The sequence below is a fragment of the Filicampus tigris genome, chromosome 11 (genome assembly GCF_054856515.1).
Source record: "Filicampus tigris isolate MCC_2025a chromosome 11, RoL_Ftig_1.0, whole genome shotgun sequence".
NCBI classification, from domain to species: domain Eukaryota; kingdom Metazoa; phylum Chordata; class Actinopteri; order Syngnathiformes; family Syngnathidae; genus Filicampus; species Filicampus tigris.
The window spans coordinates 2,724,729-2,738,684 of NC_141227.1; the positions used below are offsets into that span (position 1 = coordinate 2,724,729).

Here is a 13,956-nt window from a genome sequence, read left to right on the forward strand (position 1 = left end):
CTCATCTTTTCAATCAATGTCCCATTAGTATCAGGCTCTGGGAAAATACAGAAATATACAAGCCGAAAGGATAACAACAACAACATATTTCTCAAAAGACATGTCGCACAATAAAGAATGAGTGTAAAAATATCACTTGTTTTGTATACAAAGTTAAAGAAAATTGCCACTTTTTATTTTGTTAGGGAATTTCAGGGATTTCACATTCACAAAGCCAATTAAAGTTTACTTCGTGGGTTTAAGTTTTTTTTATTTTTTAGGATGGATTGATATTGATTGTTACATGATTCTTTCAAATTTGTAGATAACGAGAAAGGTAAAAAGATATTTGACATACACTCCAAGTTGTTTATTTTAAGTCTGTCAACAATTTGTCTATGTATTTACTAAATGTTATGTTAATGTGTAAACTTTATGAACTGGAATGTCTTGTTCTGTTTTTGTTCTGATTTGTTGTTATCTTGACAAAAGAACAGTTATTGAAATGTAAAATATATTCTGTCAATAAAAATGCATGTACTGTACATTTGTTAAAGATGATCGACAGCCCTCTCGACTAAAAAAGTTAGTTACGTTCTGCGTGCGTGTGCGTGTGTGTGTATGTGTTTGTATGTATGTATGTATGTATGTATGTATGTATGTATGTATGTGAGCAAATTACTTCCATTATAGAGAAAGATTTATTTTAAATTTCGTTTTGTCATGTGTCGTCTACTTCGATTAAAAAAATAAGACAAACGTTTTAATCTCCGATTATCGGACATGACGCCATTAATTTCGTAACTTCCGAGTAAACTGTTTTTACTGCGCATGTGTACACCTCTATTTTGTGGCGGCTTAATTCAAAATGGAGTTGACGTCTGCGTTGCAGTTTTTGAAGCTTAAAGAAGTCCCACAAGGTAAAATTGCGAATACGAGCCAATAGCAGACAAAACAATGTTACTTTAAAGAGTAGTGTGTAAGTCCCACTAATTTAAGATGTATTCGATGTACGTTCTTTCTGTGTTTAGGAGTACATGCGTAGATTTCTAAAAAATATTTTTTGAAGCATGACCTTGGCACAGCGGGCGTCTATTTACACCATCACACTGATTTAATTTCCAATCTCATTGTTGAGTTTCAGTCAAAGTAATTATTCCTTTTCCTCTAAAGAACTGACTAACGTTTTGGCTTCAAATGATGTTTTATTCATGAACACTGAGCAAGTTTATTTCGGTCCTGGCGAATACAGCGCGCGCATTCCGGAAACCGCATTTTTAACAATGTTGGGAACAACTGTGTAATATCTCCTATGTGTTTATGTGCGTGTGTAATCTTGTAGTTATAAATCAAAATAGCCCCCCACCGCCAACACACACATTCACACAAACATTCAGTACGGCAAGCGAGGAGTGACAAAACAAAAGGCGAGTCCACATTACAGACTTTACAGTGTGCTTGACTCAACAGGTTACAATATTAAACCAATGTACAGTTACAATCAAATTAAAACAATTACAGTTAAAACAATATTAACAGTGCCTACATCTTTTTCAGAAAAACGTTTGAACTGGTGTCACAAAAGATACATTTCAAACCCAAACTACCATTTTTCTCCTTCATTGTGGGCCAGACTAGGCATGGGCCGGAATGATAACTACGAGCAAAACTATCGTGGTATCATGGTATTGGTAGATTACAGCTCTAAAATAACCATTTTGAAAATATTTGCTTAGGTAAATAAAAACAGAAACCCCCCAAGCACCCACCCACACACACACACGTGCACATTGAACATAATCTATTTCATTTTCAAACAAAATATAGAAATTTGGTACAGAAGATACGTCTACCATGTGAAGTTTCAATAAATAAATCTTAAATAAGTCAAAGTGTTATGACTGGTTGTTTACGTGATATATCAGTTGCTCTGCAGTTGCTATGGTCCTTTTATGCTTTGTTCTTTATGATGACCCTTAAGTCTTATAATTTAAAACTTTGAGTTAGACAGTGACACATTGTCAGTACGTCCAACCTTCTTGGAGTGAGGATGCAAACTCTCTTCCAGTCATGATCTCTGTTGTTACTTTGTATTTTTCTTGATAAAGACTTTTTACTCTTCAACTTCCGTGTCATATCTGTGAATGGGTCCAAATCCCGATCCACACATGACACAAAAGTGCTCCATCACTGGTGAGCTATTTTTAGAACAGACCTGTGGGCTACACATATCGTTCTTGCCGTTAAATAGCACCTGCTGGCACCATTTTTTTCACTGAAAAAAAGTTGTCTTTGTTTGCATTATCTCTTACATCTTCCTCTCTCCCTCTTCCATGTTTAACTGTTCACCAAGAAGCAGAAAAAAAGTTAATTAGAGGTGGTTTTTGAAACCTTGTCTTTTTAAAACCTTGGTAAACCGTCAAACCGGGAATCAGCCCATCCTTAGGCCGGACAATTAACCAGCACATATACAAAGAGATCCTGTGGAGTTTGCTTTGTTCAATGTATGAGAAGAAGCGAGAATTATGGTAGGACAATTTGTTGCTGCTTCAGAATGACAATGCGCTTGCTCACATTGGCCTGAACATCTGACAGTTCCTGGCCAAGGAGATCATTGCTCGGAAGTACTTGAAGCCCTAGCATAAAAGCCTGGGGAAATGCGTTAGACTGTGGGGATTATTGCCCATGGAAAAGCATGTAGTTTCTTTGCCTTCACACGTTATTCCTACAGTTTATTATTATTATTCCACTCCACTTTTTTGGCGTGCCACTTTTACATTTCAATTTCAAATTCATGCCTTCCGGGGTAGTATTTTTTAAAAAAAATTTTTTTTTACGTTAACCAAACTTACCGTTTCCCCAATATTTGCCATTTTTCACTCCCAAAAAACCCATTCATTTCCAATGGCACTTTCAACATTTCCCCATGTCCACCATTCCAATTTCAAATTCACACGACTCAACTCATTCAACTCACATTAGAAAAGCTTTTCAACACACCCACAATTCCTACTTCCCAAAAATTCAACTTATTCACCCGTAAAAACCCCACAAAATTCCACCATTCATTCCCATATTGCAATATTCAACAATTCACATTTACATCATTCCAATTTGAAATTCACAACATTCATCTCATTCGATTCATAATGGTCAAGCTTTTCAACACACCCCAAATTCCTATTTCCCACACATTCATCTCATTCACCCTTAAAAAAAACACAACAATTCAACTATTCACCATTCATTTCCATTGGCAAATTCAACCTTTCACATTTACACCATTCCAAATTCTACAAATTCAAGTCATTCAGCTCACATTCAACTTTTCAACACTGCCAAAATTCCTACTTCCACACATTCAAGTCATTCACCCTTAAAACCCACAAAAAATCGACTATTCACCATTCATTTCCATTGGAACGTTCAACTTTTCACATTTACACCTTCCCGATTTCCACAAATTCAAGTCATTCAACTCACATTCAGCTTTTCAACACCCCCAAAATTCCTACATCCCTCACATTCAACTCATTCACACTTAAAAAAACCCCACAAATATTCAACTATTCACCATTCATTTCCATTGGAACGTTCAACTTTTCACATTTACACCTTCCCAATTTCCACAAATTCAAGTCATTCAACACATTCAACTCACATTCAGCTTTTCAACACCCCCAAAATTCCTACTTCCCACACATTCAACTCATTCACACTTAAAAACCCACAAAAATTAAACTATTCACCATTCATTTACATTGGCAGATTTACCTTTTCACATTTACACCATTCCAATTTCCACAAATTCAAGTCATTCAACTCATTCATCTCACATTCAGCTTTTCAACACCCCCAAAATTCCTACTTTCCACACATTCAACTCATTCACACTTAAAAAACCCACAAAAATTCACCATTCATTTCCAGTAGACCAGTGTTATTGCCCCTTGGTCTCCCCAGTGCGGTGGCCATCTTGGGCAGGGACATTAGCTAGACTAGGGATACTCACCCCGAGGTCTCCTCAGTGCGCCGGCCATCTTGGGCAGGGACATTAGCTAGACTGGGGATACTCACCCCGAGGTCTCCGCAGTGCGGCGGCCATCTTGGGCAGGTACATTAGCTAGACTGGGGATACTCACCCCGAGGTCTCCCCAGTGCGGTGGCCATCTTCGGCAGGGACATTAGCTAGACTGAGGATACTCACCCCCCAGCGCGGCAGCCATCTTGGGCATGTTGTTCAAAAGTATTGGGACACTCAGAATTTTCATCCTCGTGTGTTCCTAATGAAGCGGCCATGTTGTTCAAAAGTATTGAGACACCCCAATTTTTCCATTCCCAGGTGTCCCTAATGAAGTGGCCATGTTGTTCAAAAGTATTGGGACACCGATTTTTCATCCCCAGGTTCCTTCCTTCGTGATATTCCTTGATTCCTTCCTTCTTTTCCTCCTCGTGTCCTTTCTTCCTCATTTCTTTGCCTCATCCTTTCCTTTCTACTATTTTGTATTCTTACTTTGTTTTCTTTCTTGCTTGTTTTCCTTGCTATCTTGGTTCCTTGCCTCCTCCCTTCCTTTGATTGCATCATTCTTTGTTTTCCTTCTTTTTTCACCTGACTTCCTTCTTTCATTGTTTCCTTACTTCCTCTTTTCTTGTTTCCCTTCTGATTTTTTTCATTGCATTCTCTCGTTCAGATTTCAAATCTATCTTTTGTGACACAATTTTAATTTCATCCTATTTCAAGTGATTAAATAAAAATGTTGAAATAATACAAAATGGGGTGCATTAAACTAGCGTTTAGCCTCGCAGTCGAGAGGTTCAGGCTTTGCATCTCACCTTTATGGAATTAGCATTTTGTCTCCAGTCCATAGTTACTTAGGTTTTCTCCCGCATCCCCAAAACATGCATGTTAAGTTAACTGGAACATAATGTCACTTTTGTCTTAACATGGAGTACGGTAAATATAATATTCAATGACAACTATGGTGGGTAACTATTTGTTGTGCTTCTTGGTAATGTTGATTTTCAGCCTGGGTGAATGCAGTGTGGGATGCAGAATTTACAGAGATGATGCCAATGGGAGATAACATAGAAGGGGAACTAGCAGCCTGTGGAGCGCAAGATTTCAAAAGGCTGCACATGTGTCTACTGGCGTTTTCTGAGGAGCAATTGCAGTCTTCTAGCAGAGATGACAGTGTACAGGTATGTTTGCTGTGAACTCTTGCATTTGGGAATGAAAAAATAAATGTTAATTTAAAAACACCATCCTGATGGACTGATGAGGATTTTTTTTCTGCCATTCAGGGCAGTATTTAGGTCTAAGACAATCATTCTGAATAAAGATGATCTGATTCCTGTCTGTTCTACTGCAGAGTATCTGGATACAGCTGAGGGAGAATGGTGTTTCGGTGCAGACTTTGGTGGCTGTGCTGTCCTTCTTTATATTGACAGGAAAAGACAAAGCAGCTAATGTTCAGCAGAGGGTGGGAAGCCTCCACGCGGCTTCCATCTATCTGTTGCTGCTTGGAATCACAGGTAAACAGTCACAGCACGTTATGCACAGACCGCGGAAGGTGTTGTTTTTCAATACAGAACAGTTTTGTTTTGTATTTAATTTCACAACTAACAATGAAACGTAATTGTTTTCTAGGAAGCATTGCCAGCAAAGTTTTTCATGAGGTTTTATTGGACACTTGCATGAGTGTAAGCACTCACTGTTGGCCTCAGGACTTTGGCAAAAAGCGCAAGAAGGGCACTCTCAAGAGTTCTCAGGCAGAGGGCAACAAGCGTTCCAAACCACTCCGGAAGGAAACTCAAGAGGTCTCAGAATCAACAAACCAACATGGTTTATTTTAAAGGCAACTTTAAGACTAAGCATGACTCTTACTAACCCTAGATTTGAGCTTTTGAGCATTTTTCTCTAACTCGTTCATTGCAAGACATTTTCCGACCCTCTTTTACCCGAACGTTTGAAAAAAATAGGAAAAAAATATGAATAATTTCCTGGGATTGAATGGCTGCATTGTGAAAAGACAAATATGTCAATGGCAGTGAATTAAGGCCTGAAACCCCTCAGGGTTAGACATCTCTCTAAAACCTACGGTTGTCATTGGAGTCACCCTTGAAAAGCTGACATTTTGGCGGAAATTCAACACCTACAAAATAATTGTCTCAGCCCCTGAAGCAGAAACATAATTCCAAAAGAATTTGAGATTTTAGACACATGACTTTCACACAGGCCCGAGTTTATTAATCTGTACTGTTTCAACCGAAGATGCGAGTGAAGCACTATTTTTAATAAAAAAATAATCAAATGGTAATTACCATAATGTATTCTCTTACAAAGTCGTTGAAATCTTCTTTGTCTACGAACATATATCTTAACCATATATCACGTTTGGCTGGTTTCATGGCTTTAAAGTCCGCAAGCGCGTCGTCTATATCACTGCCATGACTTATACCAGAGCTCCCGCGATCGATTGCGCCGCCATTACTCCTCAAAAAAATTCTGGATATCCTTCGACGACTCACGACACAGTCACATGTCTATTGTGATGCATTTCATTGGCTAAGAGACTGAGAATCGGATTTAAAAAAAGAAAATGACGTATACGCTCTCTCTGCTTTAAAGGGAGAAACATACAACAGTGCTCCCGGCTTTAGTGGTAGAAACGCGCTTGTGCGTCCCCAGCTTTAATGGGTTAAAGAACAATGCGCAGTATTTTGGTAGGTCCAATGAATGTGGTGAATGATGTCAGCCAATAGTGATGCCTAAGTGTGCTGCATGCAGATGGAAGTGGATGAGGAAGACGAGGAGGAAGAGGAGCTTAATTTCTCAAGCCAAGATCTAAACAGGATCAGAGATGCTGTGGTCCTTCTGGTTCAAAGTCTCCTCAGACTTTTGCAGACGTTCTCACTCAAGGACAAACCACAAAGTGCTTGCAGTTGCACACAGGTAATAATTAAGATCCCAGCCAACCTTTTGCCTGATTGCACCCTTTCTTAATTAACTTTTTTATTTTATCTGCAGATTTTTAGTAAGTTGATTTACTTTGAGCCAGTCATTGGAGAGCTAAATTTTGCTGCTGGACAGTAAGTTTTCTTTTGTTTGTTTTTCTTCTGTGATTTTTACAAGAACCTGATGCCTATGTCCTTTCTATACAGAGATATCAATGAACTGTGTAGCGTCCCTGAGATGGCCTTCTATGGCCTGCAGCTGCTTTGCTCAGCAAAACACGGGGACCAAAAAGAAGTATTTTTCAGTCGCATATTGTATTTATGTTGTGCATTTGTCCAGTAGATCATCAAGGATAATTGAGGGTTGTCAATCTTCTGGTTCATCTGTTTGTCTGTCCAGTCTGTGAGAAGTGTTTTCGACAGACTTCTATATGTAATCCTGATGATGAATAAAGGCGAGAGAGGCAGACCAACCTTGCTTGTACCCAGTCATGCAGTGCTCGCCACACGTGTTCAAGCCATCCACTTTGTCTGGTAAACATTATTGAGTATGATTGTTATTGTCTAAGCAACTACATAAATGGAAGTTCTTTTGAGATTGTACTGTAAATTAGGTCATCAGGTTTTCCATTGTTGATTATATGTATGTAGTTCTGGTTCTTCACATTAAGGGCCCGTTTTTATCCCGAGTGCAAGTTTAGCACAAAGCGCAGTATAACTGCGCGCATGGGTGGAGTTTTCTTTCTTTTGGTATTTTGCTAGACTTTGCGCTGATAGAATTCGGTGTAATGGGGCGTTTACACCTTTGTGCACCATTGTGGGATGTAGTGTTTTCATGGCCAATTGTTTCTGCATCCCTAATTTGTATCAAAATCAGGGCGGTATGGAGCGGAATTAGATTCACCAGAGTTTGTGCACGACGTTGGCAAATGGCAGGTAAACTGCAATATCTCCCCTTTTGGATGATGTAATCGGCCATGTGTGTGACAGAGGAAATTGGAGACCGCCTTGCACCTCCCGATCATGAGTGTGTTTGACCCCTGCACTCACAATAGTGATGAGGGTGCTATTAAAATAATTGTAAAATAATAATGATTATAATTTGTTCAATGAATTGATTCCTACAATGATTCAGAGCGATTTTCCCACAATGGTGTCATATAAGTAAATACCATGACTGCCACCACGCTTGTCCGCGGAGCACTGAATTTGTCTGCCTGCGCCTCTACTAAATACACCAAAATCGCGTCAGACCACCTGCGCTGCAAAATAGACCATTCAGCCCATGTAAAATGTGGTCTAATTTTTGTCACTAAATTGCGACATGCGTGGGGGTGGGGGGTGCGATAGTAACGCCTAGTGAGGCATAGCGCATCTACCAAATTCACAAACACATTGAACTAGAACTATGAAGAGAAAGATGCACCTAGTTTGACGCTGAGCGCAGACTGCTTTATGTCACCAAATTAAGGTGCATCAGAGGCCAGGCTGCTTCGTGCGCTGGCATGCCCAGACAAGCGCAACACGGCCCCAAACACGCTAGACTAGATTTGCGCTGGCACGAAAATGAAGTTATGCTCGTTTTTACGCCGAGCACGTAGGCGCCAGTCTACAAAAATAGGGCCCTAAGAGTTAGTCATATATCAAAGTCTAGCAGAAATCCCCACAGTGCTTCTCTGGATGGACAATGCCGTGGGAATGGTAATGCCCATGTAAAGAAGTACAATTCAGCATCTCAGAGTTCATTTACAAGATTCTTATATGCTTGTAGGATCTCTTGTCAGGGGGCTACTCACATCGGTCAGACAGCTTTAAAGGGGAAATCAACCCAAAAATATTTTTTTCAAGAATATGTTCACAGCAGGTCCACTCGTTGAAACACGCCCTTCTGATTAATATTGCATTTGTGGAATTAAGCAGCGAAATCCACCCCTTTTTAGCCATCTCAGGGGGCGGCCATTTTGCCACTTCAGTTGACTGAAAATAACATCACAACTGCCCAGGGCTCAGGAAACGACCAACCACAGCTCACCTTCAGAAAACCGGTCAGCCATGATTGGTTTCTACCTGAGCCGTGAGCAATTGTAATGTCTTTTTCTGTCAACAGAAGTGACAAAATGGCCGCCCCCAGAGATGGCTAAAAACAGGTGCATTAACTCTTATTCCACAAACTCAATATTTATCAGAATGCCTTGTTTCAAATAGTGGGCTTGCATATAACATAGAACATATTCTTGAAAAAATATGTTTGGGTTGACTTCCCTTTTAAGGATTCAACAATCTCAGTTGGTTGTCGTACATTGAAAACATGTTATGACTGTAACCACGACACGTTTTACTTCAGAGGACCCTCCCAAAATCTCGGATAATATTTCGGGAGCTGGTTAAAACTCTCCGTTCTTTGAGCAAAGAAATGTGAAAAAGGGTGAAGTTAACCTTATGTTCCACCTTTGACAATATATCTTAAGATTATACTTTGCGTTTCATGAATCTTTGACATCAAAATTCAATCAATTGCAAGCACGACTGATTCTGAAAGAAAATAACATTTAGTTTAAATTGCAACTCTTCTACATGCAAACTAATTACTATCGATTTTGCAAGGAAAAGAAACTGAGCCACACAGATATGAAACACCAAAATGTTTTGTAGGTTCTACTTAAAATTGCATAGGCATGAAATTTCATTTTACATCCATCTGTTGCTTGTGTACCCAAAAAAGATATCTGCAGTTCTTGTAGTCTTTTTTTGTGGTCACATTGAATGTTTGCATTTCACAGTGGGGGGTCCTTATCCTTGTCTTAATTGCTCAATATTGTAACGAAATACTTTCCATCAGAATTGTGTAAGTATTCATACCCTATTGTGATTCTCTACATTTGGAATTATAGTCACATTGTGAATGAGCTGAAGGAAGTGGCACTTCCTTTCTTAAAAGTACTTCTGCAGCACATTTGCTTTCAGGTGAGTCATTCAGTCAAAATATCATGCTATTGCAGTTTATGCCATCTACCTTGTGTGATGTAATCTTTGTATTTTTCTATGGTACCTAGATTGTGGAAAAATGTGAGTTTCGAAACCATGGAGCCCAGGCTGTTGGCATTCTCATATCCGAGATGCCAAGTACAGACTATGCACACTTCATCAAGTGGCTGTATAACTTCTCAAGACATTCAAAGGTAATCCTTTTATTCCCCACGTATAATACAATGCAGGTTAAAAAAATAAGTGTCATGTTTTTGTGTATGATAATGCAGCCTGATTTGGAGAACAACAGCAGTTTGCCATGTTATAAAAAACATAAAATATGACCCAATATTGTCGACCGGTTTGGTAGATGGTGTCCCGCCTGTTCTCTGTGGATGTTGTGATGGTTCTACTGGGGCAGCCAGAGAGGAGACTCGAGGAATGTGGCGATCCGGGTCTTGCCTGCTACTTGACACATCAATTCTTAATCCAGAACCTGTTGTTCACTCGACGTAATGATCACTCACCCACTGTCCAAAGCCATGTCTTCGCCTGCCTGGCCCAGTGTCTGGAAATGCCTTCATTCAATGCTACCTGCGCTGTCCAAAACCTCTTCTGTGCCAGTAATCTAATTTACATTTTTTTCCCTGCAGAATTTTCATTCTTGTCTTGATATTTACTTGCCAGATCAGTATTATTGGCCTTATTGTCGTTCATTTGATGTGAACGAAAGCTTGTATGGTTATATTTTTGTCACTGTAGAATATCTAAATTCCATTTTTTTTTTTCTAGCTGTAACCCAGACTGTATTGGAAGGAGAAACCACAGAAGGTAAAGTTTTGTTTGTATTGTGTGGAGTGGCAGTAGCTTTTTGTCAGAACTTAGGCTTTGGAACTGTAGGGCGATTGAGTCCTGCAAATGCAGAATGGTAACTATACTGCTCATCAAGTTAGGGATGTTGCACTTTTGGGAAAAACTAAGGATGAACCTAAAATGCACAATCGCTTTTATAGGTTAATTTACCGGTAATTTGACCTGCTCTAAACCTTTGAATGCACATGTCCAATGGTTCAATGTTCAGTCATTTTTGCTACTGCTTGAAATTGTAGCTCTAAAATATAGTTTTAGGAAATATTTAGCTAACTAAAAACAGCATGTTTTTCCCACTAATCACAATCTATTTTATTTTCAAACAAAATATAGAATATTTGGTACATTAAGAAATGTCTACCATGTATTATTTTGAAATATTTGAGTAGATAATTTCCCCCCTATTGAACAATCTCTTATAAAAAAGAATAGAACACAGCATTTGTTACAATGTTTATGATGCTAAGTGAAAATTAATATGTAAATAAAATCAAAACAAATATGATGTTGTGTACATATATGCACACATCTACTCAATATCTCTCAGTGCAAACAACTTAAAATCTGCATGCTGTTTGTATGTCAAAGGTATTCTGTGCCCCCCTTCTTGACATCAAAGTTTGCTGTTAGTGCAGCCCCCATGTTGGGTATTTGGGCATTTTGTCTGCATGTGTGTCCGCCACCCCGGACTTTCGGCGAAACATACTTATGAAGCGATACCAAGTGGAAGGAAAAGATATCCTCTCACAATAGTTTCTTTTTCAAAATCTGCAGTGAGGAAAAATGTTGGTGACGAGAACAGCCAAATTGTAAAAAGTATAATGGATTTGAATATATTTGTCATATACTGCATAACAAGATTATTGTTCACTTAAATCGATGCATTTCGGCTGGAATTACTGGATTAGTGATGTTAACTGGCATTGAATTGTGTTTCAGGCAGCACCCAGCAGCCTCAGAAAACCTACCAATCTTTGCCGTTCAGGACTGTGGAGGTCGGTGGCACAGATAGCTTGCTCTGTGATGGTGAGTCATCCTAAATGCTATAACGGCTTGCCATTGTGCATTTGATGGAGGTGTTTTTCCTGCCTTGGCCCATTGATGAAAAATTGAGATTAATAATGTCTTGCAATCAGCTATGTGTTTATTCAAAGTAACCAATACCATATATTTTGTTTTCATGTGCACTTCGGTGTGACAAGCATGTGAAGAGGGTGACTTCTCCTCAGGGAGCAGTGTTTTTTTTTTTTGGTTTTTTGTTTTTTTTTTCAATTTTTTATTTTTTTGCCTAGCTCAAGCAGACCACAGTTTGGCAGGCAGTGCTGTCAACCAGTTGGCTGCAACTATCCAAATACTCAATCCCCTGCCAATATTTGGAATTAAAATGTATTTCTTAATTCGACTGAAAGATTCCGACAAGGTTTTGCGATATGGCTGAGAAATATATCACGATACAAAGTATATCATATTGGTTGATATCAATATATTTAGATTTTTATTTTTTTGAATGATTGAAAATAATGTCCCAGAGGAAAAAGGCTGAATTTAGGTCAATTTATTTGAACATATAACACAACTAGGGATTAACCGATTATCGGCGCCGATATTCAGCATCTTTCAAAAATCTGATGGCCGATAAATCAATTCAAAACAGTGTTAACTTCAAGGAACTATTTATTTACATTTTCAGTTAACTTTATTAGAGATTCTCCAAATACCGGTTACCTGCCCCCTTGTCTACTAATAATCGGCATTAGTGTTGGCTCTGAAAAAAACATATCGGTCTATTCCTAAACAACAATATACAACAACAAGTCAGTGCAAGTGAAAAAGTCAAATTGATCATTAAAAAGATTACCGGTAAATAAATTTCATAATGTGCTCAGTGGGCCTGGGCAATGTGTTTCCCAATACCAGTTTAATTTCCGTCTATATTGATAATTACAGGTACAGTTTAAAAAGAAAAAAAAAAAACCTATTGTATTGAGAAAAAACTGAAACTGCAAATTGTTTAAAGATAAAATCAAACCAATTCAATTGATTAAATGACATAAAGCACAACTTGAATGTAGGTGGCCAAAGCATGCCTAATTCAAATGAAACTGCACTATAAAGTAACCACCAAATGGTGTTGGAACCGCACAAATGGAAACAATCTGTCTTTTTTAATGGATGTGCTGCTTTTCATATCTTGACATGATATTGTGGCAATTTTAATATTGCACTAATGGCAATTTCGCTCAGCTTTGAATTTTTTTGATCCGCTGAGTACGTGAGAGCAGTGTGCAACTGCGCACATGCGCAGTTTAGAGGGAATATTGATCCGAAGGCGTTTGATCATGTTAGTATGCGCAATATAATCTTATTGCAAGAGTTGCATTGAGGCAACTATTCATTTATTTAAACAAATTTAAGGTTAAGACACACTTTTTCATTCAGTGAATGTATGCCATACTCACGTTTGCGCACGCGTGCATGCAAGCAAGCGATTCTTTGGTGGTTCGATTCACAGAAATCGTTCTTGTGCACTGAAAACACACTTTTGTGCTCCACATTTCCTCTTAGGTGCTTACAATTGTGGCACAAATATAACGTCATAATGTAGCCTCTGTTGACAGCACGCAGAATGCCGGCTTTGTCATTTGCTTCTTGATTTGGGGGGGGGGGGGATCATGACTTTTATGACGACGTTGATATTGATCACATGTCTATCGCGATATATATTGACCTTGAATTATTAGCCCTATTCCAAGATGGAAAAAGAAAAATGAGACACAACTGTTTGGCGTACTTAGATAGTATGTTTAGAATTAATGTATTCTAACGCCGATGTTTATTTTCAATGCAGCAAGAGAAAACATCTCGCTTCTCATGCAACGTGTACAAGACTCCAAGTCTAATGTTCGCAAATCAGCACTGCAGGTATTATGAACTGGCCACTAATAATTCCATACTTGATGTGCAGCGTGCAGATGTATTTTTACGGATCATGAAATTTCCTCGCCCAGGTGCTTGTTGGTCTTCTTAAGCATGGTGTGATCCCTATGAGCTGGGAGAACCTTTCTGTGCTCTCGGAGCGCGGTAGAGACCCGGCTGTGTCTGTGAAGAAGAAAGCATTGCAGTGTGTGGGAGAGATCCTGAATGTAAGTCCGCATTAGGGGTTTTGCAACCCTCCAACAACTAACA

General features: G+C 38.9%; 1 protein-coding gene across 2 annotated transcripts in view; it reads left to right on the forward strand.

Moving 5' to 3' along the window:
* Positions 1-811: 811 nt before the first annotated feature.
* Positions 812-13,956, forward strand: part of ncapd3 (non-SMC condensin II complex, subunit D3) — a 30,909-nt gene continuing 17,764 nt past the window's right edge. Inside the window, exons 1-15 of one of the 2 annotated variants that reach the window (XM_086045799.1) lie at positions 812-899; positions 5,006-5,178; positions 5,349-5,511; positions 5,627-5,796; positions 6,767-6,931; positions 7,007-7,068; positions 7,141-7,228; positions 7,334-7,467; positions 9,825-9,897; positions 9,987-10,112; positions 10,271-10,523; positions 10,693-10,731; positions 11,710-11,796; positions 13,619-13,692; positions 13,779-13,913. In XM_086045799.1, coding sequence (XP_085901925.1) covers positions 848-899; positions 5,006-5,178; positions 5,349-5,511; positions 5,627-5,796; positions 6,767-6,931; positions 7,007-7,068; positions 7,141-7,228; positions 7,334-7,467; positions 9,825-9,897; positions 9,987-10,112; positions 10,271-10,523; positions 10,693-10,731; positions 11,710-11,796; positions 13,619-13,692; positions 13,779-13,913 — 1,794 coding nt within the window. In that variant the 5' untranslated portion in view covers positions 812-847. Of the gene's footprint in view, positions 900-1,997; positions 2,173-5,005; positions 5,179-5,348; positions 5,512-5,626; positions 5,797-6,766; positions 6,932-7,006; positions 7,069-7,140; positions 7,229-7,333; positions 7,468-9,824; positions 9,898-9,986; positions 10,113-10,270; positions 10,524-10,692; positions 10,732-11,709; positions 11,797-13,618; positions 13,693-13,778; positions 13,914-13,956 lie in introns of those variants that run through there. The other variant, XM_086045800.1, reaches the window with a different exon arrangement.